Source organism: Cynocephalus volans, chromosome 5, assembly GCF_027409185.1.
Source record: "Cynocephalus volans isolate mCynVol1 chromosome 5, mCynVol1.pri, whole genome shotgun sequence".
Lineage (NCBI taxonomy): Eukaryota > Metazoa > Chordata > Mammalia > Dermoptera > Cynocephalidae > Cynocephalus > Cynocephalus volans.
Window position 1 is genome coordinate 3868114 of NC_084464.1, and position 17735 is coordinate 3885848.

General features: G+C 47.4%; 1 protein-coding gene across 11 annotated transcripts in view; it reads left to right on the forward strand.

Moving 5' to 3' along the window:
* Positions 1–17735, forward strand: part of DUSP22 (dual specificity phosphatase 22) — a 55772-nt gene that overhangs the window by 12302 nt on the left and 25735 nt on the right. For all 11 annotated transcript variants that reach the window (XR_010023657.1, XR_010023658.1, XM_063097825.1 and 8 more), the window contains one exon: positions 3991–4073. Coding sequence is in view for 9 of the 11 variants with exons in the window: in XM_063097825.1 (XP_062953895.1) it covers positions 3991–4073 (83 nt within the window). In the remaining 2 variants the exon portion in view is untranslated. The remainder of the gene's footprint in view (positions 1–3990; positions 4074–17735) is intronic.

Sequence of the window (17735 nt, forward strand, 5' to 3'; positions counted from 1 at the left end):
AGGAAGTGTGGATTTGAAAACATTCAGAGGTGACACATATTGAGGCTCATACCATAGCCTTGGGACTTAATGTTGTCCTGATAATAATGGTGATAATGACGACCACACATTTACTGCATGCCAGGCGCTGTCCTAAGAGTTTTATGCAATTTAGGCCTCACAGCAGCCCTTTGAAGTGGGTACCCTTACCATTGTTCCCCTTTATAGGGGACAAAAGTGGGGCACAGAGAGGCTTGCCCAAGGTCAGCACCAGGAAGTGTCAGAGTCCAGAAGGGAACAGGCAAACCCTGACCCTTTTCGGTCCCCAGGTTAGAAATGGATCCACTTAGAGGCTGAGCCCACCAACAACTAATTTATAAGTCTAGACATCAAGTTAATTTCTCAGTTGGGAAGGAGAGCTGCAAAACAGATGGGAGTCTCTTGCCCAGTGTCAGCACGTTCTCCGCCTGGGGGGCAGACGTTGTTTGGGCAATAACTCAGGATGAGGCGTGGGGTGTGGGCAGAGCAGAGGCAGCGGTACAGTCCCTTAAGACAGTGCATGCTCGGAGTCCCTGAGTCAGTGTGGCGGGTGCTCTGAAAGGCACTGCCGAAGATGTTCCTTCCTACCAGGCATCCCTTCTTCCAGAGAGCTCGTGCTGGTGGTGCTAATGTCTAGAGCTTGCTCCAACATATTTCTGTTAATATTCTTCAGAGGCAGTCCTGCTTGTCTTTTGCCAGACTAGCTCATTTCCCATGGCCACTCCGGCACCCCCACACCTCGGGCTGGCAACCCCTGTTCATCTTCTATATCAACATAAGAATTAGAGTGCTAATCTGCCTCCTAGGGAGGCATGTGGCTGCCACTTTGCCCTCTGAGGACAGCATCTTCCAGTGAAGCCACCTCTGCCTCAGCAAGGTCTTTCCAGCGCCACAGAGGTCCTTCCTCTGGGCCACAGACAGAGTGAACAACCTGGAGGGGAAGGAACGTTTCTATTTGGGGGTTCACTTTGTGGAGGAGTCATTTGTTTCTTCAGAAGGCACGTGAGGCCTCTGGGGTAAACAGAGGCAGGTGGCAGGAGTGGGCAAGAGTGCAGGGTCCAAGGCAGATGCTGGCACCTGGTGGGAAGGGAGGGAAAAACATGGCTAACAATTTTCACCACTGAGGCATTGACTGTTCATTTTACTTATTGTTGTGTTTACATTGAATTTTGTGAACAGTATTTTTTTACTTTGTTTTTCCTGATTATTAAAGCAATGTGGGCTCATCAATTTTTTTTTAAAAGTCCAAACATGGTAGAAATATGTTAAAGAGAGTGAGATTTGCTACAGTTCCACATCCTGAGGTGAGCATGCTTAATAGGTCAGCCTATGTCTCTCTACTTTTTTTCCCATGTGAATTCTAACTTGTAATTCTCCTATTGCTTTTATTAATACTGACTTGTTGCGTTTGTGATTGAAAGTGGCTATGAGTGGTTTTCTGGCTTAGAAATAGCATTAACACACCACAGTGGGGAAGGGGCCCTTGGGACCAGGTCAAAGGTCACTTTCTCCAGGCCCTTCTGGGCTTAGTGGGTGTGTAGGGTGCATGTGACCTTCTGGGGTTTTTATCAATGTGCAGGTTCTGATCAAATAGGTCCAGGTAGGCCTGGAGTCTGCATTTCCAACATGCTCCAGGTGATGCCATGTGGCCAGCTGGTGGGCCCCACATTCAGTACCAAAGAGCTGAGTTCTGCCTCTGAGATTCTGTGCTCAGGAAGAGCTGGTCTGATACTTGCACATTAGCCAGGTGATGCCCCATGTCGGGTCTCACAGCTGTGCTCACAGCTAGGAGGTGGTCCAAGGTCACCCTCCAGAGCCATCTGTCATCTACAGCCAGTGAGAATGAAAGTCCAGTGTCATTACCCAGCCATGTTGCTTGAGCACTTAAGCTCTCTCAGGCCAGCGGACAGAGCCCATGCTGCCTGGGAGAAGATGTGCGAAACAGAACGTGCAAGCAGGAGTAGGGCATCAGCTGAGGGTTGCCTCCCTTTTTGCTGTCCAGTAGTCAGTTGGCTCATTTGTGGTATCGAGTGGTCTTCTGTATTCATAAATGTGTAATCCTACTCCCAAACCATTTTATAAAAATCTTAATCTGTGTTAGAAAAGTTTATTTATGGGGTGACACAAATATTCTAAAGTTAGGTTGTGGTGGTGGTTGCATAACTCTGTAAATGTACTAAAAACCATTGAATTTTACTTTAAAAGGATGAATTTTATAGTATGTGCATTATAACTCAATAAAGCTGTTGTCAAAAGAAAAAAGTACATTAAACAAATATTGATTGTTAAAATCCAGATGCTGGGCACAGTCAGAACCTAGAGGAACCCAGGAGGGGACCCTGCGGCTGCGCCTCCTGAGCGCTTGCAGCCTCCAAGGGTTGTCCGCGAGCTCCGGAGGCTCCAGCTTCATCTTGTGTCGTGTTCTTCTTGTCTAAAACACACGTACTGGTGGGGACTGAAAAATCACATCTTGCTGTGATGTGGGGGCTGGCTCCATGTGGGTTCCTAAACAGTCTATTCCAGCCCAATTCAGAGCTAGCCTCGTGATACCTCAGCTTTGGGGAGCATTGGCACTGAGCTGGAGTGAGGCAGCCAGGGCCATGCACGTGGCAGTCTGACACTTGAGATGGCTGGAGCAATGAGGAGAGTCTTCACCTAAACCAACATCATGGTATTACTTTAAAGACTTTTTCCTGACGTTGCTGAATGTTTAGAATAATGTGTGTTCATTTCTGCTCCATTGTTGAGGCTTGTTGGAAGCACAGGTCCTCAGCTTTGCAGCAGACCCATCGGTACATGGGACGGAGCCCGGGAGTCTGCCTTTCTAACTAGCCTCCTAGATGGTTCACAGTTATGTTGAAATTTTAGACACACTGATGTAGAATGCATACCAAAAAAGAAAAAATATTCATAAAGACAAGAAAAATAACACTCATAATTTCATGGTTTCATTAGGGGCTAAGTCTTTATACCATCCCTCCCACCCTGACATGTGCATGTAGTTTGGTACCTGCTTTTTCTACTTGCTTAACATTATATCCTGAGTAATTTCCCATGCCACTAAATATTCTCCAGAAACATGATGGTTATGCACTTACCTTTTAGTCTATTTTACCCTGAATCATTTTGAAAAGCTTGGCCAGGCCACGACAGGGACCTAGGGAAGCTGATCTCATTTCTTGCTGAACCGCTGTTCTGTAGATGAGCAGAGGGATCCCAATTCAGGGGATCATGTCACTTGGTCTTCTTTCTATAGGAAGGAGCGCTGGAAGGGGGTATAATTTTGGTATCTACTTAGTTTCCTATGCAGATAAACTAATAGCAGCTGATAACTGATGGGCAATTCTGTTTGGAATTTCCAGAAAATGTTCAGTTTTTACTTTTGCCCTAAACTGAATATAGACTCTGTAAACCACAGTCCTGTCTGAATCTATACCTGTCCCTGCTTTTGACATCAGAGTAAAGAAATTCCTGGCAGGTTCTTCTATCTTGCATAGTAAGTTAGTCTCTTATATTCAGTTGTAACTTAGATTACTGATCATTAAGAGGTCATTGAGGTTTTTAATATTTTAAACATCCTTATTGTTACATGTCTTATGTAAAAGACTGGCCTCAGTGTCTGTAGCTTACAAATGCTGACTGCAGACTACAAAATGACTTTGTAAGTTCATTTTCTTTGAACAGCAACCATCATGATTACAATGTTTATTCATCTAAGTACATTTCAGGTTTTAGATTAATACCTTGGATCAAAAGATTTGCCAATCAGAAATAAACTTAGGCAAAATACATAAAAGCAGTAGCCCTAAATTCCCTAGTTCTAGATTATTCTACATATGGTCAATTATGAAGTTTCGAGAAAAAATATGCAAGTCATTTTGTGGTTTTTTGTTTTTGTTTTGCTAGACTTTAGGAGTAATTAACTTGTAGAGAATATTAAAATGTCCCTCCATCCCCTTTCTTCTGTGACAGATGCGAGAGATGCAGAACAGTTGAGCAAGAACAAGGTAACACATATCCTGTCTGTCCACGATAGTGCCCGGCCTATGTTGGAGGTAAGAGAGGGTGTGGTGTGTCCGCTCGTGTGTGTGTCTCATTTGTATCCCGTGGAGGTGCGTGTGACATTTTTGAAGGAAGCGCGTTCTCTGTGACACTGGTGTGCTCCCGTGATGGCTGGTGAAGTTAACTTTGCACTCGGGTCATGTTTCTGTCAATGCCTGTCTGTGGCAGGTGGAGGGTGTGTTCTTTTTCTGATCATAACATGCTGCGTTGCCAGCATGACTTTCTTGGCTAGATGCCAAAGAATAAGCTGATGCTGCATTTTCCTCAGGATTTTAAAGACATTTAAAACCCATTTCATTCCTTTAAAAATTATTTCTGGTTTTTGAATCCAAAAGCATTCAAGCTGCTCATTTTCTGATTTTTTCCATTTAAGCTCATGTATCTACATTTGCATTCAGGAGTGAAAAACAACGGAAGATAAATTGTCCCTGGAGATTTTCCAGGGCTACTCTGATAGGGAGACTATTGGTATAGAAGCTGTTGTGTTTTAAGTCTTTGGGGTAAACAGGGTGTGTCTGCTTGTACACCAATTCCAAAAACATCTTCAATTTTATGCTGATGGGCGGTCTGAGCTGTTGGCCAGGAGTAAAATCTATTTTTGCTTATTAGCCTCGACAGAGCCCAAGGTACCTCTTTTTAGAAATGATGCATGTGTGGTTGTGATGCATATATGTTTTTCTATTTTAGGGTGGGGTGTTGGAAAGGGAGGGGTAACTTGTTCTGAAAGAAATAATCCTGGTTCAAGCTGTTTTTATTTGAATTCATATTATGCAAGACTAGGTAATTTTTTTTTATTTTAAATTTATCTATTTTCTTTACATCAGAGCAGCCAGGTTTTCATTAGTATAAAGCAAACTAAAACAAATGAGAATGTAGAATAACAAATGATGTATGAGAGGTTATAGTACCAGAGAATCACAGGTGATGAGCAGACCTCAGTTTATTTCTTCAGATCTGTGAGCTTGTACCTCCTTCTGTTGTTTCCACTCACGGTGTTTTGCTGAGGTGCTGTGATTTGGGTTGCAGCATGATTTTATTGGAAGAAACAACAACAGCAACAACAAAACAGTTTTTGGAGCCTAACTGTTCCTTTGAAAATAGCTACTCCTTTTTTAAAATCTGTCAACAACAGTTTGTTTTTAAAATATAACCAAGCTATGGCCAAGATGGTAAATTAAACTGAAAACTTGTCATGATTGACTTCCTTTTAAGATTTTTCAAGATGAGGCTTGAGGTTTCCTTAATTTTAATTAATTACAATGATGTCCTTCCCACCTTCACGCTCCAGGCTGCCTGGCTACTTTATGCTCCATTTAATGGAACACATTGTCATGCATGAATATGGCCCTTAAACCTGTTTACATTGTAGCGTCTGTTTAGATACAAGATCTTGGAGTGTAGGCAGAGAGAGAGCTCCAGCCCTCACCTGTCCCACCTGCCCTGCAGTACACAGAAAGCCACAGGCTGGCGAGTAAGGCCGGGATTGGAGCCCAGGTGCAAGGAGATCACTGCTGCACCAGCCTCAGAGCTGTGGGCAAACCATGTCCCTCATCAACAATATACCACATATCCCTTCTTATTCCTGGATACCTCAGCCTATAAGGACAAATTTTGCCTTGAAAAAAAAGTTCTGCCCCTTTTCTTCACAGGAACGGCTTTTATTTGGAAATATCCTGTTGCGGTTTTGGGGCACTGTTATTACCTCGGCTTGATAAGAATTCTTCCACGTGGTTCATCTGAGTACGGGTTATACCATTTCACTGCATCATGTACTTTAGCATTGCCTCCTTATCATTTTATTCATTTCTAACTTCACAAGTACTTGTTAATATTCAGTAATGAATACATTCTTATTAAAAAAAAAAAAAATTAAAACACCAGCCTCTGTACTTTGCATGAGTGGAGAAAACCGAGACACCAGAATCGTTTGAACTGCTGTGCACACGTGAAGTCCTGGAGTCACAGAAGTTTCAGATCTGTGTTTGGTGTCTGCCCGAGGCGTAGTCTTCTATCTTAAATTTCAAGTCCAGTTCCAGGAGTCATGACCTCACCCAGCCTGAGATGAGTCAGGGAAATTATGTCTGGAGTCGGTAGGGAATTAACAGACAGATCTTACTCTTTGGCCGCTCCATGTTATGCTGGCCCTGGTCCCTGGAAGGAGGTGAGAGGGGCAGCTGTGTGCAGGGTTCAGCAAATGTAGTGAGCTGGTCCCCACCTGGTGGGGGGCAGGAGCAAGGGTGGGCGAGGAGAGAGCTGGGGCCCCTTCTTTTCCTGTGATCCTCAATACCATGAGTGTTTATCACGTGACCCCTGACTTGCTCTGGGCAGCCCTAATCTGGGGCTGGCTGGGAAGTGGGGAGGTGGGTCCTGTCTAAACTTGAAGGATTTGGGTCCTACTCCATCCACATGGCAGTTCTGAGAGCCCTGCTGCCACAAAGCCTGCGTTGGACATGGCACTGTAAATACATCTTTGGGTCATTTCCAACAAACATCTCAATGGGTTGTGATGCACTTGAGCACTTAGCATCATTTATCAAGGGCTTTTAGACTCTTTCGGTCTGCTTTTATGATGATGGAGGCGATGTGAGGGAGGGTTGTCGTATTGTTGAACGTGGTTTCTAGAATAGAGGTTAGATGCTGAGAACCCATGGAACTATGCTCTGTGGAACACAGACCATAGGGGTTCAGATAAGGAGGCCCCTGGAAAGGGGAGTGCAGCAAGCCTCACGAATGAACAGTGGTTCAGAGAGACGCTCGCACAGCACCGAGCTCTGGTGGCCGGTGTGGTGGAGACACGCCTCTGCAGCCAAGGCTGCCTGTGAACATATCGTTAGCTTCCGATATTGCTTTGCTTGTCTCGTGAGAGCCTGTGATAGACAGAATGGAAGGTTGTACAGTTTTTGTACCTGTTACATCCACTCTGGATGTAGTGATCTGTAACCTGTCACAATTCCTGACCGAGGACACTGCTGAAAAGTGCACCCACCAGGAAAGTTCTGACGAAGACATCTTTAGTCATGAATTTATTGATTTTACTTGGGAAAGAATTAAGGAACTTGTGACTTGATTAATTTTAATTGAATTCGATCTGACTCTCCATTATTTGGGTAATTACTGGGGCGGGGGGAGTTCCCAAACTAGTGTCTGCAGGGTCTTGTACTTTCCTAGCAGCCCAACGGCAGGAGAAAAGTGGAAGGTGCTTTTCCCAGGCCCCAGAGTGGTGGCTGCACCTCTGGTTGTCGAGCAGAGCCGGGTGATCTCTGACGCTTCTTCGGTGCCTGAGACGAGATTTGTTTATCCTCTGGAACGTGGATGAAGTAGTCAGCCAAGGGAAAGAGTCCTGAGACTCCAGTTACTGTCTCTGCAGAAGAGTATCTGAGGAGTAGATCTTCCAGAATGGAGACTCTCAGAAATGTTGTAGAAACTTGGGGATCTTCAAACTCACTAGAGTCAGCCCTAAACTCACATCTGGGATTCTGAAGAGATGGACTCTGTTTCTGGCTTACTGCTATCTGACATAGAAATCCCAGCTGAATAGGGTCCTAGAGTTCTTCAAGCCCAACTCTATCATTGTGTGGACAAAAAACCCAAAGCTGGGAGACTAGGAGGGACTTGCCCAGGGTCCCACAGCAGGTCTGGGTATCTCGACAGGAAGCCGGGTCTTCTGTCCCCGGCCAGAGATTTTCCCAGCATGCCTCACTGCCTCAGTCCTCTCCTAGCATGACTGATGCTTCTGATATCATTAGCAATATTGGTAGATATCACCAGATCAGTTTTGGAAAGGGTTGTACCGTTTTTACAGTGCTTACCAGCAGTGTGACAGTGCCTGTGTCCCCATACCATCACTAGCACAGAGCTTTATTCTTCTTTATTTTAGTCAGCAAGATTTTTGTTTTGGTTTATTTGCTATAAATGCCCCTTTTGCATATCCTGTCCCTTTCCAGATAGCTCTTCCCTTTGAAGACAGGGAGCTCATGACTGATGGGTTTCTTTAGCTGCTACTGTGTGCCAGGCCTGGGGCACCTGTTGGAGAGAACAGCAGTGAACTTATCTCTATATATGCCTTGGCGGAGCCCTTAGTGTACAAACAAGATATGTATTATGGCTATTTTGTAAATATTAATGAGCCTTACAGTCTGGAGAGAAAAGAGCTGTGGCACAGGACAGGAGACAACTCAAAGAGGAACAGAGTCTGTGGAAGTCCAGAGAGCGAGGTGCCCCTTCTGCTGCATCAATCTGGAGGCATTTGAAGTGACAAGGTATTTGGGCCTTTGGTGATGACTGGAAATTCAGAAAATCTGGTCCCTGATGTTCCAGCCAGTAGAAGGCCAGTAGAGAGCACCAGGACACGACTTCCTCTGGTGTGGCCCAGACTGCACGCCACAATCTGTTATCTGGTCAGGTGAATGGCATTGCCCTGGTGACTTCGTGGTGTAACCGGCTGGCAACGTGCTCAGTCCTTGCAGCAAGTGGCAGAGTCAGGGTTGGAGCCTGAGGTCTCACATGTGGAGGCAAGGGTCTTCCTGCCAGCATAGCCCTCTGGGACTTTATTTTGGTAACAAAACTTTGGAGCACATATCAGTACATTAAGAGAAAGCAGTCACTGCTGTGGGTGTTCAAATGGAAAGTAAGCCCAGGCCTGTAATTGCAGTGTTTAAGGGGAAAAGAGAAAAACCTCCTTTGTCTGTTTCCATGCTAAGGACTTTAATCAGAGAGTCGCTTGCATTTGCTCAAAAGTGTTTCCTAATTTGGGGGGACAGAGTAAGGGGGTGTCTTCAGCGCCTCCTGATCAGTCCAAGTTTGCGAGGAATGAAATCTCCTATCTCGAAAACAGTGATTTCTCAAATCAGAAGCCTGATATTTGTAGGAGCTGAGGAAGTAATATTGAGCAGTGGAAGGTTTCTCTCTTACCCTGAAAAAAGAAACAAAACTCTTTCTAATGTAAAATTTCAGAGTTTGTTTCATTTTTCATTCTATGTATTTAACCAGAACACCTGCAGGAAATAAAGCTATTTTTCGCTACTAACAAAAATGCTTTAAAAAGTATTCTAATCCCTTCACTAGGCTGATGACAAAGAATTTTAATTTGTAAATGATGCATATTGTAGGATTTTGTAGTGAAAAAAATAATTTATACACATTTATGCAAACCAGGGTATTGTATGTGTACCAGGTGGATTATATAAATAAGAGTTTGGCTTGGATATTTTCTATTTTAAGTGTGGGTTTTATATTTTGAACCATTTATTTTATGTTTTCTGTTTTACATTTCCTTTGACACTAAAGACATTGGTTGAGGCATCTGTGCCCAGAACTTACTTCTGTTAGTTCTGTGTGTGGTTGGCCTCGCTCCTGCTCCTGGTACTTGATGTTACCTGAGTCTGCACCTCGGCCTTCAGTCACCTGTTTCTTCATGAGGAAGCGCTCACCACGGTCACATGCCAGTCTGCGTGGGCTGTCCTGTCCTTTTGTGCTGGTCTGTGCCCAACGGCTGAGTAGCCCAGAGATGGAAGGGCTCCTGGAGGACCGTGGTCCCCTGCTACGAGTCCCCTGTGGACCCACACCATTTCTCTTGAACAAAAGTTTTGTTGGCTTTCCAAGTATAAAGCAAACCTGAACCAGGACGTTAAGTGGTATTTGACGTGGAGGAAAGTGGTCTTCTGTTCTCTCTCCTTTCTTCCCGTCCTCTCCCACCCTCTCCCATCCATGTCCCCCCTCAGGGCTCAGCCCCGCTCTCCTGCCTCTCAGAGGGACACTCGCAGCACCCTCCCAGCTCAGGCTGCTTCTCTTTTCCTGGCTATCTGTAGTTTGTACTCTTGGTTGGCCCATGAGTTATGTATGCCCTGTGTCAGCTTCTGTACTGTATAAAATGACAGTACATTTAACCTCTGCTGGATGGTCCGTCTCCGTGGCCTGTGTCAGGCCCTGGACTGCCTGCAGGTCCACTGCAGGCAGATGTCATGTTGCGACTCCTTTGGTCCCCGCAGCACTCACCTTCTGTCTGGCACGTGGGGCCGCTCTGCAGACGCCCGCTGAGGAGCAGAGAGCATGCGTGTTCAGCTCCATTCCAGAATAAGAAATCATGTCCTTCGTCACTTATGGCTCATTGAGTGTGAAAACAGAGCTGTGTCAACAGTGATTAGCGGATCATGAGTAACATGTGAAGCCAGAGGATTGGTTAGTGCCGGGCAGCTGCACTCATGTGGGCTGTCTGTGCACTGAGCACTGGCATGTGGATGTCCTGTGTGCAAAGCTGCTGTGGCTCCAGAAGTACCTCTAAGTTATTATGACCAAGAATCCCCTGTGAAGCTTCTGTGACTTCAGCTACCTTTGGTTGGCATTTGAAGCTTGGACCTACAAGAAGGGCTGTGCATCTAAGACACAGATGGTGAATAATCACTTAAAACAGGATTTGCCATGGTCAGGGCCCCATATCCAAGGCAGGGCACAGAGCTGGTAGAGGTATTGTCTCAGAATTCATGGAGCTTATGGTCAAGTCATGAGAAGCTGAGAGAACCTCATTGCCTGTGGTCTTGCTCTCCAGCTCTGCCTTGCCACCTGGTGACCACATCAGTCCTTAGCTCTCAGGACTCAGGGACCCATTCTGTCCAAGACCTGCAGGTCACAAAAGCTATAGGCTACATTTCTCCTGGCACAAGGAGAATAAACCCTGAAAGCCACATGTCTCATACATGCAAAGGTAGATGGATGTTCCTGGTAACTCTGTAAATGGCAAAAAATTGGAGCCAACCCGCACATTCAGGAGAAAGGTGGTGGTCAGTCATGGTTCACTCATATTAAGAAATACTTGACAGCAATTCAAAAAGAAGATTTCTATGTGTTCACAGGGAAAAGTTCATTATTAAGAAAAAGAAGCAAGTTGTAGAATAATATCCATGATATGATCTCATTTATGTAAAATTTAAAATCAGCGATGCATTACTGTATATATATGTGTGTATATATACATATATGTGTATATATATATATGCACACACACATATATACATTTATATATATGTAAATGCACAGATAGGGATTTGAAAAGATCACACCAGACTCCTTAGAATAGTTATTCTCTGGAAGAGAGGAGTAGGATGGGAGGATAGTGTGGGAAGGATGATTTCCACTTTTATCTCTGTTTTCTTTTTTTTTTTTTATTCCTTGAACCTATTTGTTACAATGAGAATATTCCCACATATCTCTTTGAATGGAGAGAGGGAGGGTAGGGAGGGAAGCAGGTGGGGCTGCACTCTGGGCAGGTAGGTTGCACCTGAATGTTCGGGCTTGGCTGGAAAGGGGCCTGTGTTTGGAACAGATTGTCCCCTGGACTCATGATGGTGCATGAAATCACACATGCTAGATCCCTGTTGTCTGTGGTCACCAGGTACAAAGCAGCATGTCATCCACTCCATTCCAGTCATTCTAATCTTCAAAGAGAGAGGGTAACCGGGATACGTCCTTGATGGTGTAGACTCCATTTTCAGTGTCAGTGTGCTGTACTTCTGCTTGATTCAGTGGACACAAAGATGAGCTTGTGCCTTTTTTGAGGATTCACAGATCCCCTGTGATGCAGCTTGAAGCACTGAGCAAGGCTTCCTATTTGGATTGGCCATTGTTTCCAGTGTGGCTCGTTTTCATTACCGGCATTGCAAAACCATACACTGTCGAGTTGCTGATGAGGTCCAGGGCCTTTGAAATCTAGTCACTGTTTGACCTGGAATGGTTTTCAGGCTGACAGTTGTTTGACCTCTCTAGGAAAATGTCTCTGATGCCACCTGAGAATCAGTGCAGTGTACCTACTCCACCAAAGGCTTGCAGCCGCTTTCACGTATTGAGGCAAATTTGTTTGAAGCCAACCCCAGACTTAAATAGATATGACTCAAATAGAAATGATTATGGTAGATATCGAAAACTGTCTAGTAATCACTCCTTCTCAAATCAGGCTGTGCTGAATTCTCTGTGTGAGCAGCCCGGTGTGTGAGCCTCAGTCCCTCTGCTGCTGGCCCTGCTGCCCCAGGCCCACCTGCAAATGCAGCTCTATAAGGAGAATCCAGCACGAGTGATCAAGAAGGGCCTGATGTCCTCCAGGACTCAGTGGATTCCAGGGAGGAAATGGTGCTTTTTAACTCTCTCAATGAAAGACCAACCTTCGTTTGGTCTGGCTTTCTAGAGGCACCTGAACTTCATTCAGCCTCAGACCTTCTTTTCAGTGCTTGTTCTCAGCGACCAGCCTCTCTGTATAACTGAAGATGTTTGCAGGACACTTTCTAGATTTTTCCTTCAAGTTCCAATTTGTTAGCATTTCCTGCCACGCCCCCTTTTGTCCTCTTCTCCTGACTCCTCTGCACATGGAGGGGGCTTGCCAGGTTTGCCTCTCCAGTCCTTGGTGGGGTATATGCGAGCAGCAAGATCTGCCAGGATCTGCAAGCCAAGGTCTTGGAGAAGACGTAGCACACTGTTTCCTCTGCGTGTTGCATGTGTGGACATGCTGCACCTAGACAGACTGTAGGAGCTGAAGCGTGTGCACAGGTGGCAAGGGCTCTGTCCCTGCATGCGTGGTCTGCATGCCATGGCTGGGGGATTTGGGAGTACTTCGTAGAGAGAGGGCTGTGAAGGCAGCCTTGAGGACTAGTGTGTCTGACTCAGTGGAGAGGAAGGGAAAAGAGTGTGTCTCCAGTAGGACCAGCTCTTTAGGGTGGGTCAGAAAGGGGAAGTGAGGCCTGCAGCCATAGGAGAGGCCAGAGGGGGATTACCTGATGGTAGAGGGCACAGTGTGGTCGGTGCAGTGGGTAGGGTGTGCTGTCTTCAGCTCTCCTTTTGGCCAAATTGGAAGTTATTCTGCTGGATTCAGCACACATTAATTGAGCACCTACCCTGTAGTAGGGACTGGGGATAAAATACAAAGAGAGGTAAGATGGGGCCCAGCATTAAGGAGAGACAGGCTTGTAAATCCTTACAACAGCACAGAGCTGCAAGTGCTCCCCAGGCACGAGTCCCCGGGGCACCCGGGAGGAAACGGCCAACCCTGCCGGGGTAGCCAGCAAGGCTTCACCAAAGAGGGGATGCTTTGGTGTGGTCCTAAATTATAACAAGAGGTCTGCTAGGTAGTGATGGTGAGGAGAGACAGGTGGAGTTGAGAGTGGGATTCCAGTAGAGGGGGCCACACATGCAAAGGCATGGGCATGCAGAGACAGGGTGTGTCCTAGCATTCGCAGGTCTGCAGGGTGGCCCTGCCAGAGAAGCAAGCTCAGAGCAAGTTAGGAAAGGTCTTGTTTGGTAAGCTGAGCAGTCTGAGCGTTATCTTGTGGGAAGCAGAGAACCTGCACAGACATATGAGTAAAGTTGGTGACACTGTCAAACTTCTTTTCCAGGATGTTGCCTCGGGGCTGGGATGGAGTGAGGGAGCTGGTGCTCTGGAGACCCTTGGGAAGCTCTTGTGGTGATCCTGGTTAGGAGTAAAGAGGCTTGGATCTGGAATGCTGGGGAGTGGGGTTCTTTCTAGAAGTGGAAGAGTCACGTTTGCTTTGAAAATGTTCCACAAAGTGACACAGCAAGGTTGGAAATGAAAGGAGGGGGAGATACTCGAGTGAGACTGAGCCAAAGAAAAGTGGCACAGAGATAGCTCTGTCAGAACAGAGGAAGTGGAAAGAGAAAGATGCAAGATAACCGAGTACGAGGGAAACCACGTGAATGAAGCAGGAATAGCTTCTAAATGTAGACAGAAAGTCGTTTCTCAGGTGGAATGAACAGGACTGCTTTACTGTGTAGGTGGGGGGGCTGGGGCAGGCAGGAGCCAGGCCTGTCTGAGTGACAGTGGATGGGCTGAAGGGACAGAGCTGGGCCACCGTGGATGTGAGCACTCCAGAGGGTGGGGTTGTGTGGGTTGGTGCGGATGGAAGGGTGGAGCTCAGTGCTGGGTGACAGGCCCAGGACTTGGGAGGGGGTTTGAGCACCATCAGTGTATGTATGTTGCTAAGCCATTGGGGCTGAATAAAACCATCCCTGAAAAATGCTAGCCCAGGTGACCAGGAGACCACGGTGGACAGTCTCACAGTGTGTAAGCACACGATCTCAGCAGTCCGCACATCTGTGTTGTGAGATAGGTACATTTTACTATTCCTTTTAACCCCTGTGTGGGTTCTGGTTGGTCTCAGCTGTGCAGCGCAGCCCTGGCTCCCTGCAGGGCCTCTCAGGGTGCTCTCCTGTGCAGAGTCTGCATGTGATTTCTCCCCAAGCTGAGGGTCGTCTGCAGTTCCTTGGTCATCGACCCTAACCCAAGAAGACCCTCATGGGTGTGGCTGTTTTAGGTAGTGTGAACACCAGAAACGGGACAGCACATGACATGAAAAGCAAATCTGGAAAGCTTTACTAGGGGGTGAGATTTTGTTGAGTTTAAAAGGGGAGAGTGGCGTAATTTGGTGGAAACAACCAAAGGAGAGTATCCCCGGAGGGGAACTTGCCTCTGTTTCTAGCTCAGGACCACATGCATATGGCCGACAGATGAGCAGGAGCCCCAAGCATGGTTGTGTAGATGGGGAGACGCCTTCCCCAGGGGCTTCTGCGAGTTGCAGGCTCCGTGGGTGGAGGGCCTTTGCATCTGCAATGTTGGAATGGGAAGTTAAGAGACAGTCAGTTGGTTATGACCCAAAGCAGGGTGAATGGGCTCTGTGGGCACCCTCGTTGTTTTTAGCCATAAGAAAAATGATGATTTAAATGCAGCCTGGTTTACTGAAGACTGGTTTAGGCAAATCTGCTGTTTTCAGGAGCTCTTAATAATTCATTGCCTGGTCGGTGGTGCAGGTGTACCTCATGTGTGCTCACACCTGCAAGGGAAGTGACCCAACCTTATTTTAAAATTCTGAGAATGAAGCAATAGCACCTAGCTGGTTTCATCACCTTGGTGTGGCCCAGGTGAACAAGTTGTGTCCATACTGCTTTTTAAAGTGTGCTCCTCTCCGTGGTCTGACTCCCTGGGTTGTGTTGGAGACCCGTGTGTGTGCACTGGGGTGGAGGATGGAATTGAGGATCGAATTGAGATATTCTCTCTCTCCCTTCAGTTTATCACCACAACTAGTACAGATGTCAGGTTGCAGCATTCATCCCCACGCATGGCATCTCCAGCTACCTCCTGCCGTCTTTTCTGATGGGAAAGCACATGAACTGTGTGGTGACAGTTCAGGTTAGCCAACCCATAGGTGGTTTCAGCACTGGCCGGTGAAGGACGTAGGTACATCTGAGATCTGAGTTAGAGCCTCTGTCTCTTGAGGTCCAACTTGGGGACATCCTTGTTTGCTTCTCAGACTTTTATCCATAAGGCCCTTGGTGCTTTTGGCAAGAACCACCACCACTGCTGAGTGAGGGGAGGACATGTGGGGGGCAGCCACAGGCCCATGCTTTTGCTGTCTTAGAATGGGTGCAGAGACACAGGCTTCCCTGTCATCTGGGATGGGGCATCTCGAGGAACAGAGCTGAGCCCAGACCTCAGCTTGAGACTCCTAGTCTTGGTGCTCTTCCTAAGCAGAGTAGTCCATAGACCAATTCAGGCTGCACTGGCCTCGGGAAGAGGAGACAGAGCCTAGCAGCAGTGGAGCAAGTGCAGGTGGAATTTACCTGTTTATGAAATACCTTGTTCAGGAGACCAGCCCCATGGCTCCCAAGCTGAAGGTAGTTCCAGATCTACTCTAAATGGCTGTCAGTTTAAACTGCATTGTGGAATGCCCTGAAGGAGAAAAAAAATCTCATAGCTAACAAAGTGGAAATAATGTTTCTAAGTGTCATTTTCTTTTTTACTCTTCCTGTCAACTGAGGTTTCCCACCTTTTCTGATGGAACCTGCTCCCTCTGCTCCTGCGGCAGCAGTGCCATCACATCTCAGTGGCTTGGACTGGTCATCACGAGGTCCTGCTGACCCCAGCAAGGGTCTGTTGGCTTCCTGGGAGGCCCGGACTCTCTCTCCCCTTGTGCTTGCCTGCACAGGCTCTGACCAAGTGGCCTGAGGCTTCTGTCTGTGCCACAGTGCAAGAGGATGCAGCTGTGAAGATACAAATAGCCTGGTGGACTGCTGGCAGAGGCCGGCATGGGGGCGGGGGCATGGGGAAGTGCTGTCCCTTCAGAGGCAGGCCCTGGACCCTGACCAGCAGGGCTGGAAGCAGAGCGGGGAGCATACCCTCCTCCGTGCTCTGCTGTGTGCATGAGACTGAGGCACGGTCCCTAACTGTCCACATTTGTCCACATCACAGAGAGATGTCCCTTCTTGTGCTGAGGAGAAGCAGGAGAGGGGCTGTGCTCCGCGTGACCTCTCTGCACCCTCCTGGCTCATGCCTTTCTTTTTGCCTGAGCTCCCGTGGCCCTTCTTGTGGGGCCTACACACTGGCCTTTGCCACATCCAGCCTCTGCGTTTCATGAGCATGAGGACTGTCCAGCCCTTGAGTGCAACTGTTCTTTGGCTCTGTGTTGTCCTCATTCCTGAAACAAACCATGTCTGGGGGTATTCGGTGGGACAATTGCGAATGCTGTTTGGACGGGGCTTCCTCAGAGCTGCAGACACATCACAGCCTGAGGACAGGTGGCGATCCACACAGCCCTGCACTGGATTGAGCATTCCATCATGGGCGAGGGTCTGAGAGTGCATTGGTCTAGTCATCTGCAAAAGACGTCCAAGTAATGTTGCTGTGTGCCTCCCTGGGAAGAGGCCATCGTGTGCCGGAGAGGGTGAGGCTGGCTCCAGCAGGTGCACTCACGGAGGCACAGCAGGAAGATGGCAGGGGAGCTGGTGAGAGTCATCTGTTCTGTGCGATGCTGCATTTGCTGGTGACCACGCAGACATGACTGCCGTCGAGGGAGAGCCGCTGGGACAGACCTGCTGCCCACTATTTATTGAGCACCTAGTATATCCTGCACTGTACTTATGTTTTTCATATATTGCATCTAATTTCCTTGTTTATAAAAGCCCTGTACTTGAGGGAAATCCCTCTCTCTCTAGCAGAGTAAGAGAACTAGCACAAACGATGATTAAGAATGTTGCAATTCTAAGAAGATGGTGTGCTGTATCCCATGTCATTTAAATGCAGAAGGAAAACATGATGTGCAAAATGAGCTTCACATCATCAAAATGACTGTGAACTAGGACTTTCTAGACCAGGCCTCTGCACACTCTGGTCTGCCACCCCAGGACAGTAAGTGTGTGGGCCTTGGGGATTTCTGTCACCGCTGCTCTTCTCTCTGCTGTGGCTGAGGAGCCACAGGTGATGCGTGAATGAACGGGCACGTCTGTGCCCCAGTAAACACAGGCCATAGTTGGCCCACCCTGGGCATTGCTGCTGGCTGGGAGGGACCTCAGTGACTGAGCAGACATGCGTGCAAGAGCCTGGCCAAGTCTGAAGCATGGGCTGTGCTCGGAGCGTGTTTGCCTTGCCCTCTTCTGTAGTTTTCCTGCTCACCGTGCACTGCCAAGACCGTCAACAGCACGTGGTCCAGTAACGGTGGAGGGCACAGGCCGTGGAAGGGCGCTTGCGCCCGGCTGGCCCACATGGGCAGCCACTGTGGCGTTATGTGCCCTGGTTGCCTGCGGTCATGTTGCATTGTGGTTATCTCTTTAAATCCTAAACACTCATCTCTCTTCCCAGGCGTTTGTCCTTCCCTTGGCAACTACTC